This window comes from Lineus longissimus, chromosome 3 (assembly GCF_910592395.1).
Source record: "Lineus longissimus chromosome 3, tnLinLong1.2, whole genome shotgun sequence".
Taxonomy (NCBI): domain Eukaryota; kingdom Metazoa; phylum Nemertea; class Pilidiophora; order Heteronemertea; family Lineidae; genus Lineus; species Lineus longissimus.
This window is the reverse complement of record NC_088310.1, coordinates 16,483,374-16,500,667: the sequence shown is the minus strand read 5'-3', so window position 1 is coordinate 16,500,667 and position 17,294 is coordinate 16,483,374. Positions and strand designations below refer to the sequence as shown.

Genomic DNA, 17,294 nt, shown 5'->3' with positions numbered 1-17,294 from the left:
CTTTTAGCGCCGTGTTTTGATTCGATCCATTCTTCGTGATTCATCTGTTCATTTGCTTTAATTTCACTTGTTTTTTCGGCTTTTTCTTGGATATTTCGTATTTCGATCATTCATATCTCGATCATGGCCACAGCAGCGCAAGCTCAAGGTTTTAGAGGGAACTCAGCTGGGCGGATGAAGAAACGAACATGTTATTGGAGATCTGGGGGGAGGACCATATACAAAGGGCCCTAGACGGTACCAAGCATAATAATAAAGTGTATAAAGATTGTTTTTTTGATTTTGTTTGATGGTTGTTATGAAACTTTTCTTCCTCCAAACGACAGGAGATTCAGAAACGCCGCGATCGCCACAGCGCGAACGAACTGGCCTCAAACCGGATCGAAGTCAGTTCAACTAACCCGCACTGTGTGAATACGATTTCATCCAGGTGAACTGGCTTTGTAGGAACCGACCCGAGGTGGGTTTAGGCCGGTTCGGACGAACCCGCACCGTGTAAAAAGCCCTATTATGAATACAAATTTGTTGAAACTTGGTGTTTATTGTATTTGTATATCAGTCTATACAACAGAAATGCTGAAATTTATATTTTGTACGTATTTCCGCAATTGGAAATTTTTTAATTCAATTACAAATTCAAAAGGTTTAACGAACGGTGTAGGCCTTTAATACGCTGATTTGAACCATCCTCCGGAGTGGGCTGCCTTCAACGGCTGGGCCCTCCACCCCCAAAAACGTTTTGTTACATAACAAAACCCGAATGATTTAAAACTATAGAAACAGAAAAATATTGTTCAAACATCAAACAGTTGAATAGCAAAACTTTGGTAAGGCCATATGAGTGGGCGGTTGATATGGCCCCCTCACCTAATAAAATGATTTATATTAAATACAGGATACAGGAACACGATCACTCCTACCAGAAACAAGGAAATTCCCTACCGACAACATCAACATCGCCAGGGTCAACAGGTGCGAATGTGTCAGAACATGTGGAAGTATTGGCTGCCAACAACACCGGTAACCTCAAGACGTGGGGGGGGGGGGGTCTCGATCCGCTCTCACAAAACCATTTTATCCAATGCTTGTTTCGTACTGTTATGTATAGTTGTTGTTTTTTTACTCCTTTTGATCAAACTTTCAGATGTACTGGTATTATTTCCTCATCTTCAATTATGGCAAGTGTAAAAGAAATTGTGATATACAGTAGAACCTCTCTATCAAGGACACCCTCGGGACTGACAAGTGCTGTCCTTGATAGAGAGGTGTCCTGATTAGAGAGGTCGAATTGAATGACTACAACCAATTTCAGTCAAACACTAGTGTCCTTAACAGAGAGGGTGTCCTGAGTAGAGAGGTGTCAATATACATGGCTATTTTAATCCGCAGTTTCGTGCAATTGTAACTTTGGCGCAGCTTCTTTAGAACCTTATAAAACTTCGTAACAACCTTGTATAATTTCAATTAAGATGATTTCCGCAGCCACATATTTGGTGACTATCAGAAAACTTTAAACATGAACAAACAGTGTAACCTCCCTTAGGGACACCTCTCTATCAAGGACAACCTCTCAATTAAGGACAATAGGTTTGGTCCAAAATTGGTTGTTTTCATTCAATTTGACCTCTCCAATCAGGACACCTCTCTATGAGGGACAGCACTTGTCAGTACCTAGGGTGTTCTTGATGGTGATGTTCTACTGTACATTTAAAAGGCAGGTGAACAATTCTGAGTGTGCAGTATAACATTTTCCACTGTTTCCATTTCTTGTTTTGAAGACATCTCCTCAATAAAAGCAGTAGGAACACAGTATACTTAATCGTTGAGCATCGAGATATGGTACCCATAGCCTATGGTGCGGTTCAGGTAAGGTTTTGACATGACCCCTGCCCACACAGCACGGAAAGGTAAACTCTGACTGCATGGAGTAATTTGCGCAGTCAGCACTAATAATTGTATTAGATTTATTTTTCCACCGGGTATCCATTTCACAATACCACCCAATCTTAACTAAACTTGACGTCAGTGGTTATAACAATATCCTGTTTTGAAGGAAAGGTTTCCATCATCATGATCATGATAGCAGACCCAAGAATATCAGATTTTTTCTGTTGAGATCTGATAACAGGTAATTTCCAGTAATTAATTCAAAGGGATAATTATCTGAAACAGTGCCAAAATCATTTAGAACAAGAGGTCTTTAAATTGAATTGAATTGATCTCAATTTAATTATTCAAAGCAACAACTTGATTTCAGTTTCTATAACTCAGAAGCATTTCCCTCTTCACACATATAAACAGCCAATATTTTCGTGACTATCTGTAAACAGGAAAAACTGAAATATTTAAGGGTTTTCAGCAGTAATTTCTACACGCTTCTCACAGATTACAATTAACATACTGAAAACCCTGAAATGTTTGCATATCCATATAATGTTTTCGCTTGCAGATAGATAACTTCTATGTCTGTGGCCACAAAAAGAAACTCTTATGCTGTTTGTTACAGGGTTGCCAAATGCTTAATCAAAGTTATGACAAAGTTGCACTTTTATGAAAATGGCGACAAATATTTCGGTGCAAAGAATATTAAGTGCAGCTGTTTGAAGTATCTTCCGGAAATGGAAGTTTGTCCACATATTTTAGGTTAAACTCATTGAACACGCCAGATTTTGCAAGAGGCAAGAGATCCCAAATGTCTTCCCTTCAATAACAAACGGACGCTTTTATATCGTATATCTCCTACAAGATTTCACAATTGGGAAGAATTCCCCTTGGGGACACGTTTGGTTATTTCTACGATCCGCCGGTATCATAACATCACCATTGTTTACTGCTTTATCAGAATCGGGCGGATAAATTTACCCACCCTGTACGACAATAATTCACATTTCCAGCAATGCAATAAATTTCCTATGGAGACAATTGGCAATGAAATTGTTATTGTAAAGACAATTTTCCCTCGAGAAAATGAAACATTCCGACCACAACTGAAAGAGTGTAGTTGAACATAATGATCAAACTGAAATACATACAACAAGAAGGGTTAAATTTCATCAATTTGTTCTTCAGTTCGAAATGTGTAGGTCGACTGAGGGTTTAAAGGAATTGGCAATATTTTATGTTTGTTCTTCTTCTGGTTCATCAGTAAACAACTTTTTCAGCTCTTAGATTGTAGAATGAAACGGCCAGGGTCATTGTGCTCACCTGTCGACATGGAAGGGAGAACCTGAAGAAGAACTTTGTTATGAAAAATCTCAAGGAGACAATCATGCAATAGTTCTGCATATGGTATAATGACTATAGTAGGTAAAAATGGACTCGGACATGATGGGTGCCTTTGACTTCATTGACAATTTTTTAAACCTTGCCCCCTGGTGGCGACATATGTAATCGAATCCGGACTGTAGTTAAGGTCGTTTGGTTAGGAATTGCCTAGACGCATCTTTCCTCGGCTCTGCCTCGGTTTTTGTCTACATTTTAGCTCCACCCTCGCGATTTAGCGAGACAACCAATACCTCCAATGAGGTATCAATTCCTTCAATAACAGCTTGCTTGGTTAGAATGTTTGTCACTTGGACATAACCAAAACAACAGGATGATTAGATAAACTGCAATTTAACCAATTGGCAGTCGCTTCCAACCACAATCATCATGTTGTCATGGCGACATCAGTGGTCGCAGGACAGAAATCTGGGGGGTCACCAAACTATCAACCTCATAGCAACAAAGCATTACTGTAAACTAACAGTGATCTGATTGACTAAACCCTGAAGTGAATTTCCGATGAGCAATATAGTAGCCCTCCATCAGTATAGGTACCAACAATAATAATGCATTGAGTCATTACCAGGGAATTCCAATACACAAGTTTCTGGACCCAGGTGTATAAATGGCTCTTACACCATATGTCCATAAAGTGACCCGTCACAGCAAAACCAGGCGCATGTCGCTCTGAGCTTGGCAGGTTGAGACGGACTGTTTGTTCAATTCTCTATTGTCTACCTTTTGTGAAATATGAGCACATCAATTTCTACCATTATCTCCTGGTGTCATTTAGGCTCATCTTCTGTGCGACATGCGCCTGGTTTTGATGTGACGGGTCACAAATGTTAGGTTTAAACCCTCAAACCCCTCCATGTAAAAAACCCTGTTTTCAGGGTGGCGTCTAAGATTTAGATAACAAATCATTTCTGGTCATCTTGTATTTATCCAGATCGAGGGGCTTTTAATGAAAGCATTCAATTCACACAATAGTAATCGTCCATTAGATCACAATGAACTGGATAAAAGAGGATGACCCCTAAATCAGTCAGAATGTATTTTTGTGAAAGAGGATGGAAGGCGACATTCAGCAGAGTGAATCACAAGTGCATTCTTGCATAACTTTTATTGATGGACAGAGGGACTGCCACTTGAAAGAAAAAAAAAGTCTTCATGCTATAAAAACAGACAAGAGAGGACCTCCAGAGAAGTCTAAAACTGGAGGGGTCATTTTAATATTTAGCCATTTACACCAGTAAGCTGTGCAACCCAGCAAGGACTGGCCCTTGAGCTATTTTATCCATCCTGCTTTTGCCCCAAAATAAAATGCCCAGGGGTCATTGTACACAGATTGGGCAACAAAAGGCAGGAGTGAATAGGGAGTTTCCGCATCGCTTACGATTACGATTACGATTTCAAAGTTGTAATCGTAATACTCTCAAAACCGGTATGAACCAAAAATTTTGTTTCCGCATTCACACCAACGACTTGGTGTACTGTAGTATAGGCCCTATACTCTGCTCTCATGCTCTGGGTGCACTTTTCTCGGCGCTAAAACATGATCAAAATCGCCGTTGATCACATTAAATGCAGTTCCTATGTTTGACAGATATGTTCTAAAGTATTCTTAAATGAATATTTCACCTTGAATTTGATATGTAGCGTGGAAAATAGGCTTTTCGCTAATCCATGTAATCGTTTTTCGACTTACGAAGATCAGCCGGAATCCTCGTAAGAACGAGACGAAAGTACCATCAACGATTTCGCCGGGGATGACGTAGCACCAAAAATCGATGACGTCAAACACAAATCGTAATCGTAGTCGATGCGGAAACTCGCTAATGAATGAATGTTCCTAACTACCACTCGATAGCCCAAAGACATGAATGCCCAAACGCTTCAACACCCTGGTTAATGAAGATGCCAATAAGTGAGATGCCAATAATTTCACTGTCAAATATTGTAAGAGTTTGCCCTTTAATTTGTGTCACATCATGTTTTTATTTGTGAGCCACCTGACACGTGAACTTTACAAAAACGGTGGCAAACGTGACAAATGATAAGATACTCTAGACTCACCGATCTAAGACCACTTCTGAATATGCAAGCCAAGCCCCCATAGATATTATGTCTCCTCTTGTTGGATGACATTTAAAAAAATATTGAATAGAGAGCTGAGCGTCAACAGGACATCATTACCTCTATAACCAATATTGGGCGATGGTAATGTAAGTAGGAGGAAACTGGACACCCTGGAGGAAACTTACGCTGTCGAAGAGCATCGCCCTCTCTATCACATGAGTGTACCGGGACCAACCGGGAATCGAACCCGGGACCTCAGAGGTGACGGGCACTTATGTTACTACTGCACCACTCCGACAGCCCGATGACATTTAACACAGTTCGATGGGATGGACAATGCGCGGGCGAGACCACTTTGTCCCATGGTAATGCCATTCGCCTTCGCATCTATTCTATAGTGGGATTTCAGAATGGCGTTCCCATAAAAATGTCGCTTTATTATCAATGTGAAGATTCGCTGCCAATTGACCTAGGCTAATAGACAGACAGGGAAATTGATTGACGACTCTATAACCACTGATAGAAGAAAAGTGGTTGGGTCACAAGTGATCAGCTCATTCCCAATGCCAACCGCTGTCAATCAACTTACCACAACCTCAAGACGCAACCAACAAGTTTAAGCCAATCAGAATGAAGGGGCCTTGGCCTGTTCAATGCATATTATACTATGGGCGGGCATGCCACAAATTAATGAACCGGTCTTAGATCAATGAGTCTAGAGTATTTTGTCGACATTTAGCCTGACCAGCATCTCGGAGAAATATTCAAAGATGTTGTGAATGGACACATCAGTGTGAATGACTGGATAAACACGTATAAAGATCACGTCTGATTCTCAGCGACCATTGTGAGAAGTTTCGACAAAAAAGTGACTTTATAAGAGCCAGCATCGAAAGAAGCCGATTTTTATTCTGTGGCTGACTACGATGAATAGATGTTGTTTATTAATTCGCCAAATGAACAATGGCTGGATGACATCTACAATGTGGGTTTCTTCCAGAAATATGTATGCTAAAAAGTCGTGTTGTGAATGACGTTCTCAGAGTACCTCACTTGTGGTGTCTTATCTGCTCTAAAGGATTTACGAGTCATTCATGATGGAAGAATTGAAGGTGAAACACCCAAGGTGAAGGTCAAATTATGTAAAGGCGTTCATCTTCCGGGGATTGTCAACACTAAACAACCGTCACTGTTAGAAAGCTTCTTTGGCAATCTAGACTCACTTGTTGAATAGCATTATATAACAGTTAAAGGGGTATGCCATTTGTAATTATTAGTGGTCCAGGAAAATGGAAATACAGTTACACACAATGTCACAGTGAAGTTGCATACGAATTTGCTGAAACTTGGTATTCATAGTATTTGTATGACTGTCTACACAACAGCTATGCTGAAATTTGTAACGAACCCAATCACATTGAAAGATAATATTTCAAACATGAAGCTTGGCAGATACTGAACCAATCCCTTGTTGTGATTATGATAAACTTGAACAGAAATACGTTGATCATCTTACCTAAAATATTTTCCCGATGTTTTTACCAGTTCATCAGCCACAGCACAGTATATTGACGTCTGCGAACCCTGCGTTGGGCTTTTTGTAACAAGCCATATGATTGGTTGGAGCATCGGAAAGAGGAAGTAGCGCACCATGGGCCTCTTCAAGATATCCATGTAGCGGCCAAGTTCGGTTCTCACCACGCCTGGGTGAACTGCATTCGCTGTCACACCAGTACCTGGAAATACAACGGATTCAAATACAAATCAACTAGTACCAAGCATCTCAGCAAAAAATCTCATGGTGGAAACTCAGATGGGTTGACTATCAAATGAAGCAAGACAGCATTATCTTGGTGAACCTGAAGGGGGCACAACAGAGGAAAAGGATTCGTGCATGCCCACAGACTGCGTGGAGAAGGATGACGACAGCTGAGTTGAGCATGAAGGGCCTTTCAGACAAGGCATCCGACACAGCAAAAGACTGGTCACCCAGTAGCCATTAGTCTCACAAGGGATGCAGTGTCATAAGAGAAATCATGAAGTAAAATTATTCCTAAGGTTAAGCGCAGTTCAAATTATTTATCTAGTTTTTTTTATAATGTATTCTTGATATGACGTTCTGTTTGATAAGACGGGAAACTGCGGCTGACATGAAAAGTTCTGCTTAAACTCACCCAGGCAGGGATCAAATCAGGATGACACATGATAAGAGGAATTTTTATTCATTCCTGGCTTGATTTTCTGCACCATTCTGCTCATGAATGCATGGAACTACCCAGTATTGACGAGTGAGTGGCCACAGGTTTTAGACTGTTCAAACCCGGACTACTACACGAATCTCGCTCATGACCAGCTACAAAATATTGACCACTGATATGAAATCACGTTTCTTTTCTCGTTTATTTACACAACCTGCGGTAACCTCACCATGGGAAAGCAAACTTGATACAATCAATATTTTTAAAACAAATACCGTACTGTTAGGCCTATTGATTTTCATTCATTAGCTTTAAACTGTCAATTATTTCAGGAAAACATGCCAATCGATTAAAACTAATTGATTTTCAGGAGAGAGATCGCTAACAAATCGTTAGCTTTTATAATGAAACTAGGAAGTAATGAACTTAGAAATCGCAAAGAAAATACACAGATGTGTTATTCTTAGCATTTTAGCTCATTAGCTGAAGACCAGCTGTTTGTTTTAGAGCAAACATTTACTCGTATAACAATGTATGAAACAGTAGTTGTGGATCTTGGGAAAGTTATCTCAATCGCTATATTCTGTAGGATTCACATTGTAACTTCACAAATGGCTCATTATCCGCAAAGTTGTTATTGCCAACCGGTGAATAAATTATCCGGGGCCATTAAAGACCACGTTCATTTGATCAATATTTGAAAATGAATACGAGGTTTTCTGATTATGAAAATATGCATAGGGGATAAGTTGTGGAGACTGATTTAGAAGGAGAAACACTACACACAAACTCGCAAAGTAACCAATTCAAAATTAAAATTTCAGACACTGGAATTGATCAATTGCCGCCATCTTGGATCGGCATCCTGAGATTCAGGGTTCTGCTAATCCCATGTCATCCACTGCGTCACAAGTTCAGACTGCAAGTCTTATTCAGGCCTAATAAGTGCCAGCTTCTTTCATAAAACTGTTTATTTTATCAATAAATAACAAAATGAGATCTTTGTAAATAAAACTTTTTGGTGTGTTTTTAGGTGATTTTATGGAGAACTACTTGGGCAGTAATCATTTTCGCAGGCTTATAGTGATGTTGCACTATATAGCCTCATTGCAATAAGAATTCTTTCCTTTTCTATATCCGCGGTACTGCTTTTCAAGATGGTGGCAACCTACTAGTTCTAGAGGCGTTGTAAGGAAAGAAATCAGCTCCTCTAGTGTCAAGATTGACACTTCACACACCAATTTTCATAGCTATTTGTGGGACAGATATGAACAATGTACATAAACAAATTACACCTTGAAAAGCTGTGTGTGATTAGAGCTCACACAGAACCCCATCTTATCCTTTAACTGCTAAATTCTTTAAAAATTCCAATAACCTGTTTTTAATTAAAAGACTGAAACAGAGAAGAGTTAGATTCCTCGAAACCGCCATAGAAACGATCATTTGCACGCCATCTATCAGTAGGCGGGAAAACAGCGTAGCGGACAATCTTTTCAATGAAACTCAATGGCGAATAACGCATTATAGGCGCTCGGCGCAATTTGGCGACGGTGGCCGTTAAGGGGTTAAGCAATGCTGTCATCTTGCTTGAAGCAAACATGGATCATTACAAATGCTTTTCCAAGTAATGTGACAATAACAATGGGAAGTAACCCTGGAAAACCATCACCTTTATTATCGTTTCCCCCTTGGCCTCAGGCAAAAGGTAAGAAACAATACCAGGATGGCTGCAGAAGACAGTTGCTGAGGAAAGTCAATGCACCATCTACATGCTAGAAGCTAAGAACATTAAAGGGGGTATGTATGCAAACAGTAGGGCCCAGTTGTTAGAAAGCATGTTAGCTCATAACATCATGCTAACATGAAGACCCCCAAAACTATAAAACAAAGACCTTGATGTCAACTATAAAACAAAGAACCCCGAACTATAAAACAAAGACCCTGACGTCAACTATAAAACTATAAAATGAAGACCCCGAACTATAAAATGAAAACCATGATGTCAATTATAAAAAGAAGACCCCCAAACTATAAAACGAAGACCCTGAGGTCAACTATGAAACAAAGGCCCCAAAACAAACGAAGACCCTGATGTCAACTATAGTTCTGGGGGTCTTCATTTTATAGTTGACATCAGGGTTTTCGTTTTATAGTTCAGGTGGTCTACAGTTTATAGTTGACATCAGGGTCTTCGTTTTATAGTTTTGGGGGTCTTCGGTCTTCAGTCTTTGATCTTCAGTTTATAGACAACCCATTATTCGTCATCTAATTTGAGATGTTTCAGAATAGAAATAGATACCTCACTGTCGGTATTGATTGCCTCACCAAAACTGCTTGGGTGGAGCTAAAATATTGGCCAAAACCACGGTTACGCCTCAGTTTTTGTCTACATTTTAGCTCAACCGTGGCAGTTTTGGTGAGACAACCAACACCTCCAGTTTGGTATCGATTCCTTAAACTTAAGAATACCAGGAGGTTGGTCATTGTTTGGTTGGCAAGAACTGATGATGGAAGGCATCCTATTGACGGATCCAGCACATCAATGCATCCTGACAATTGATAGGTATGTTGCCTTTGACATGCTACCAAATGCCAATAAGCCACAACCTGAGCCAACATCAAAGGGCTGACGCATAACCGCTGATATACCTACATTTCAACATCAACCCCAGGTTCTGCCAGCCATGGCAGCAGATTTTATCTTACCTACATGACGGATGGTTTGTATTTGTTAACATTTTGTTTATGATGGTATGTTTATATCTCGAAGAAATTTTTACAACCAGAAGAAGGAATGGCATGGTGTTACTAGAGGTAGAATACAAATCTACAAAGCATCCTACGTAAGACAAGTATAAGTCTATACAGGGTGGTCCAGAAAAAATGCAACCGGATAATTCCACTACCAGGGGGTTAAAACCATTGATACCAGTGGATGGGGAATCTTACAAGAAGACGAATGATACCAAGATCGACCGATTCTGTTTAGTAGTTTCTGTTGTAGAGATGTTTTTGTGAAGCACAGACAGGCTTCATTTATAATCAGCATGTATTTATACAATTGAAAAAAGATTTTAATGAACGGCATAGGCATTTAAGTATCATTGTCTAAAACTACAGTCCTTAGAGGCACTTGATACCCCTCCACCAAACAGTAGTGGGTGGTAAGTTAAACAGTGGGTCATGTTGTTAGAATGCATTTTGTCGATGCCTGTTGAAGAAGATCTGCTGAAGTTGTGTCCAGTAAGTGTGAATTGAGTTATATCATACCAGTCTACTGGATAGTGATTTAAAATCAAATTGCGTTAAGCTATTTAAGTAGCAATTGCAATTTTTTCAGTTATCCTTTTTTAGCAAACGTGCCACCATTATTGACAGCAACAGACCACAGACCACACAGACGCCGGGCAACAGACTAGATGTGAATACATAAGCTCACCTAATGTGAGCTCATATGGAGGCGATGCCCTGGGTACCTTTCATAATGCGCTCGTTAGCTAAAGAATCCACTTGTGTGGGTGTCAAGCAAACTTGACTTCTGCTACACTCAGTTTAAGCAAACGATTTGTTTTAAATTAGACTAAAACAATACCATGTATGAAGTTTTGAATAAAATGAAATTGTTCCTAAAGAGGCATAGACTCTAATGAGAGATTCCTGCGTACAGCCCGAAATTTGTCCTGAAACCACACAGTTGCACCTTAAAATGACCTCAGGCCACCTAGTGCCTCTTGTGGCAAAATTAGTTGTTGAATTAATTAGATGATCTAGCTGTAATTTTTCAACAGAAAAGATTCTCCTTTAAAAAATCTAAAAATATACCATTCTGGCAAATCTGTATGACAAACTGAAAACAATAAATTGTAATAAAACAATCATTACCCTCTAATCTTCTTGCAAGTTCTTTTGTAAATAAAACATTTGCCAATTTGCTTTGGGCGTATGCGATGGCAGGCTGGTAGTTGTTTTCATTCATCAGATCATCGAAGTTGAGCAGAGCTCGTTTGTCATAGTGTGCAATGGAGGTGAGGTTGATAATGCGACTAGGGGAACTGGCGACCATCTTGTCCAGCAGGAGATTAGTCAGGAGGAAGTGGCCTGAAAAAAGTAATCATATAGGGTCAAAAAATTTTTAAAAACAGGTCAAAATCAAATGAAACCAGGTCAAAATCAAACAAAACTGGGTCAAAATCAAACAAAACCAGGTCAAAATCAAACAAAACCAGGTCAAAATCAAACAAAACCATGTCAAAATCAAACAAAACTAGGTTCAAATTAAACAAAATCATGTCAAAATCAAACAAGACTAGGTCACGTACATGTAGGCTGTTTGAAGACAGTTTTAGAGAGGTTCTCTGCCCTTATAAGAAACCGAAAGCAAAACTTTGTAATCATGATATAAGATACTAAGCATATCTTTGAAATCATGACATATAAGATAAGCTTTGTAATCATGATATGAAACACTAAGACTTCTTCATTAATGACTACAAAATAGACACAAAGATCAGCCAGAAAGACGATGTCGATGGTGTCTTTTCAAATTGAACAAATTGTTAAGAGATCTTGTATTCCTAGATGATGCTCTATCAAAATTGCACATTGTAAACAGCATAGAAAAACTGCCTGCATAACTTTTCCATTTCCTTGAATATTCAGAAATGACCATAGACCTAGTAACTGGTGGATATTTTTAAACATCCTATAATTTCTAGGTCTATGGCCATTTACGAATATTCAAGAAAGAATAAAGAGTCAAGAGTCCACATGTATGAATCAATGCCTCATTGTATGCATAAAAGTCAAAACAAGATCTTCACTTTAAGTTGTTATTTTTCAGTGGTTAAAAGATTGTTTGGAAGTTAAAATGATCAGCTACTTACCAAGATGATTGACTCCAATCTGCATCTCAAAGCCATCGTCTGTCCTAGCGTACGGACACCACATCACACCTGCATTGTTGATCAGAATGTCTAAACGCTCCTCTTCTGAAGAAAACATGGAGGACCGATGCAATAATTAAGTTACATGAGCTTTAAATTTCATTTGTAATTGACTAGGTGATTATTCCATGTACTCATTTTGGCCCAAGAGGTTTAGAAAAAAGTTTCTCGAGAGTCTGATATCTGATATACCACCAGGCATTTCAATTGCAGAAGCTGGTCACAGCTTCTGTTTCTAACACTAATACGGGTGCCTTCAAAACAGTCGAAAAATGTCGGCATATTTTTTTGTGTTGGCCTCATCGGTCAGAAAACTGGTCTTCACACCAAAAACCTTTCAATTTTATGACATCTTATCTTTTTGGCAATTGGGAGGATATTTGAAGAAATGAAAAAAATTCTTCTGTGAAGCCCAATGGTCATTTTGAGGGGTCACCTGGATAGGTCATATCTTGATTCTGGGTATTTCTTGTTCATACTTTGCACATGAGTAGATGCACACACAAAAATATATATAACCTGAGGATTTGACTCAAGATTGTTTAATAAATAAACCGTACAGAGCAGAAAATGTCTAAATCCAAAAAGCACGTCAATGTACACAAATAAATACAAAAAGTTTTTTTCGTTGCCATGGTTATCTAAATTAAGAATTACTTTTAGGTTTTGAACCGAAGATACAAAGAAATTCAAAGAAATCTGACCAGTAGTCAATACTCCAAAGCCCAAAACAATGTGGTCATTACATTTATGAATGGACTATAGATAAAGATATTGATAGGACATATTGATGCCAGTGTTGATACAATGTAGGCCATATTGATACCAATATTTCTAAAGAAGATAATAGGCCAAACAAGGGCGATATATTTACATTGTAAATAAGAGAGAGCATAAAATCCATATTATATGTACAGACAAATACCCAAATCAGGAAACGAGATAACATTATGAATATCAAACATATCAAAGGCCAGTTTTTATTAGTTTATAGATGATTGAGATTCCATATAATAATCATCAAAATTTGGGCAAAATGTCGCAGTCCTTTTGATAAACCATCCAAAATAAACCTTGCTCTAATCTCATGCTCAAATCTCTGAAATAATCGAATAGTGGTGAACGTTTCAGGCCACCCAATATTTCATGTCAGTATTTCCGTTTGGAAATTTGGTCTTTAGTGATAATTCTTGATGATCTCTACCATGAAAACTCGACCTCGCTCGGTTTTGCTTCAATGTCTTTAAATTAGCCAACTTGCCAAAACCATTGTGCCAACAAGGCCAAACACAAAAGGGTTTACAGTAATACATCAGTAACAGCAAACCAATCAAGTTCAAATGTACCAATCATCAAAATCACATTTGCAGGGGATTTCCTGGTGATCACAAGATCAAGAGCTTAAGTGGAATAAATGGAGGAGTAATCACTCGCCTGACAGTAAATATTGGTGATCCGTTCGCAAACCAATTGCAGAGTTGGCGAAAGGCTTAAAGGGGGACTATAGGCAGGAACAGAGGGGCTAATTTGGCCATCTTCAGGTGACTAATATACAGAGTTAGGGCCCTGGGTCATGTCAGATTCAGCACTAAATTTATTCATTGTACAAGCATGAATCATTTCAACGTACTGTGAGATGTGAAAGACCCCTATTGGCGACTTCGGTAACTTTATCTTGCCTGGCTAGCTGCTGCCTATATTGTCCCTTTAAGGCTGAATCAAGATGCCCGCTATAAGCAAGCAAAGAACTAGGTTTTCAAACGCTGATCTTGTGGATTCTTGGAACAATGAAATGAACATGGACCACTGCAATGGCAGCCAGGCGGCCATTTTGAAAATCGACAGGGTACCTCTCTGATGCCTGCCCATCACGGCATAGGAAAAATTCAAGCCTCTCTGGCAACTCCTTCTGTAGTTACAGTCCAGAATATGCTTATATAGCATGAATTATAATTGCCACAATGATGTCATTTCATTCTCTGAGGATGAGGTCATCAGATGAATTCCAAGTTTTTTAATCTCTTCATACGCCGTATAAACTCGACCATTAAACTTGCAACAAGTCAACGCTGGTCAATATAATGAAAAAGAACTTACTTGATATGAATTCCTCTACGAAGGTATGAATGGAGCTAATATTGGCAAGGTCGAGCTTGTAGAGGGCAACAAGACCAGGCTTGCCAACCTCACTGCAAAGTTCTTGCACAGCTTCCTCTCCTCGTAATCTGTCACGACATGCTAACACAACTCTTGCACCTGAAAAGAAAGAAGAATTGTGACAATTAGGGAATGCAAAACATTGTTATACATTGCTCTGAGATGAGTGGCAAGTATGAAGATGGCTTCTTCTCCTTGTAATCTGCCACAGAGTGTTAAGATAACTCTTGCACCTGAAACAAAGAAGACTCATCAGGGACTGCCAAAGATCGTTGCTTTCAGGGGCTCTGAGGTGAGAATAACTAACAAGTAAAAATTCATCGAAAACAAGTCACTCACAAGCGAGATATCACACTTTTTAGATTTTCACTTTTGGCCCCCTGGTGGCCAAGTCCAGAACCAGATCAGACCAGAAATCAGTGTAAGAGGTCACCTGTCCTAAGGGATCCAGTGTACAACTACATGTAGTTTCAAGTTCATAGTCAAAGGAATTTTAAAGAAACAAGCCACTGTTTTTGAAATAGGATACGGTGATGGAAAATGCGCTATTGTACAGACTCACCGTACTGGCAAGTCAACAAAATTGTGTTGGAGCCTAAAATTCCTACAATTTAAGTAGTAACTGGCATTCAAAGAAAATGGTTCCAAAAATATTTGCAAACTCAACAACCAGAACTTCGCAAAGCCTCTGGTAATGGGAGGTTGTCTGTACAGAATTTGTTTAGAACACACTTTATTTATAGCATCACATCCTAAAATTTTAATCTTGCAGCTTCCCTGGGGAGCTCAGGAGCCCAGGTTTGTCTCAAGAAAAACATCTATTGATTTACGGTAAATAACAGGAAATACTGTAGCCACAGCTATCCTGTCTACCATACAAAATATTGCTTTAGGATAGATATCCATCAAAGAATGCAACCTAGGAAATAAACAAAAACCAATAATTTCAGGTTTTTTCATTGTTTTCTGAACAAATATACACTGACATACGTCAGCAAATAACCTAACTATAACACATTCTGACGCAAGGAGTAGGATAACAATATAGCTGTAGTCTAAAAGTTACCATTAGGGCATACACGGTTTCAACCTTTGTTTAACATGCCTTCTTCTACCATTTTTGTCTACGCCACATCGTCTGCTCTGAACTTGGAAAAAACTCCTTCCACAGACAGTATTCGTCCTCGATGATGTGGGATGAGAGTTTTGTGCGCTTCTATGGTTTTGCCACAAATTAGCTAGCTAGCTTTTAATGACACTGACTTCGGCTTTGGCTTCCCTCACCATAACCAAGTAGATTGAGACTACTGGAACTACATGAAGTAACACTGGAACCCCACTGGTTACAACTGGAACACCGGAACCCCACTGGTTACAACTGGAACACAACTGGTACAACTGGCACTCCACTGGCCCGCCACTTGAAACCAGTGAAGATCCATTGTACTTCTGTGTATGAATTATTCAAATGAACTACAAGATCCACACAGGGTTTGGGACTGGATCACCCCAGGTACACCACTGGTACTCCACTGGTACACCACTGGTGGCACTGGTTTGTAACTGGTGCGCACAGCTGGAATTACACTGGATCACCCTTGGAAATCCCCCTGGGATATGGTGAGGGTTCTGCCAGACATGAGCTGATGAGTCCCACACAATCTACCGTGCTCTTGGATGGGAGCTTTTGCATTGACAAGTACAAGGTAGAAGGAACCATGGTTTACATTGAAGGATGAAGTGATGTCTTGCTTAGACAATGAGACAAACAGCCGTAATCCTTCCATGAGTCCTCTTCACAACCACCGGATTGTGAGCCCGGCACTCTGATGCCACTGATCTCCCTAAGTTTAACACAAATCTCCCGATATTGAACATGCCAATTGTACTTGTCTGGCTTGGTGCCCCTAAGCCTTTATCAGTGACAGTGTTAACAAAGTAAAACCAGGTCCTGACTCTGCCACTTATTCCTGTTCTGAACTGGACGGTTGATGATAAACCCTAACCTTGATTGAGTTGTGATCACTGCCACCTGACAGAATGCCTTGTCCACCCATTCAAATGTTGAGCTGCCAAATAGTGTTTGTGGCCAGAGTACCCTCGGTCGTTTTAAAACTGCACTAAAAACTCATATTTTTAAGAAATTCTTTTGAATCCTATTTTTAAATCCCACTTGCACGTTTTCTTTAGTAATGACTTTTATTCTATCATGTATTAATGTATTAATGTTGTATTGTTTTCTTATAAATTGTAAAGCGCTTAAAAGTTTTAACAACGTTAAGCCCTATAAAAATGTTTTTAATAATAATAATAATAGTTTTGGTCCCAAAGTGGTGGTTTTCATTCAATTTGATCTCTCTAATCAGGACACCTCTCTATTAAGTACAGCACTTGTCAGTCCCGAGGGTGTCCTTAATAGAGAGGTTCTACTGTAGTATGAATTGTCTGTAGTGCTATGAATTGTCTGCAGTATTCTAGACATAATCAATGTGAAAAAGAAAGATTTGGGATGTATCTTCTCTTGTCTGTATCAACACTGATTGTATTGACGCAGCAAATCAGAGTATGTGACGAACTTGGCAAGATAAATATTAAATATTATTCCAAGATTGTAATATTGATAATCAGAGATAGTACATACTCCTGGAAT

General features: G+C 39.3%; 1 protein-coding gene across 1 annotated transcript in view; it reads right to left on the bottom strand.

Annotated features, from left to right (window-relative positions):
- The window catches only part of LOC135484038 (retinol dehydrogenase 12-like), a 31,041-nt gene that overhangs the window by 7,308 nt on the left and 6,439 nt on the right, over positions 1–17,294 (bottom strand). The window contains exons 3-6 of the mRNA XM_064765101.1: positions 14,585–14,743; positions 12,428–12,532; positions 11,427–11,642; positions 6,860–7,079 (exon numbers count right to left, since the gene is read on the bottom strand). Coding sequence (XP_064621171.1) covers positions 6,860–7,079; positions 11,427–11,642; positions 12,428–12,532; positions 14,585–14,743 — 700 coding nt within the window. The remainder of the gene's footprint in view (positions 1–6,859; positions 7,080–11,426; positions 11,643–12,427; positions 12,533–14,584; positions 14,744–17,294) is intronic.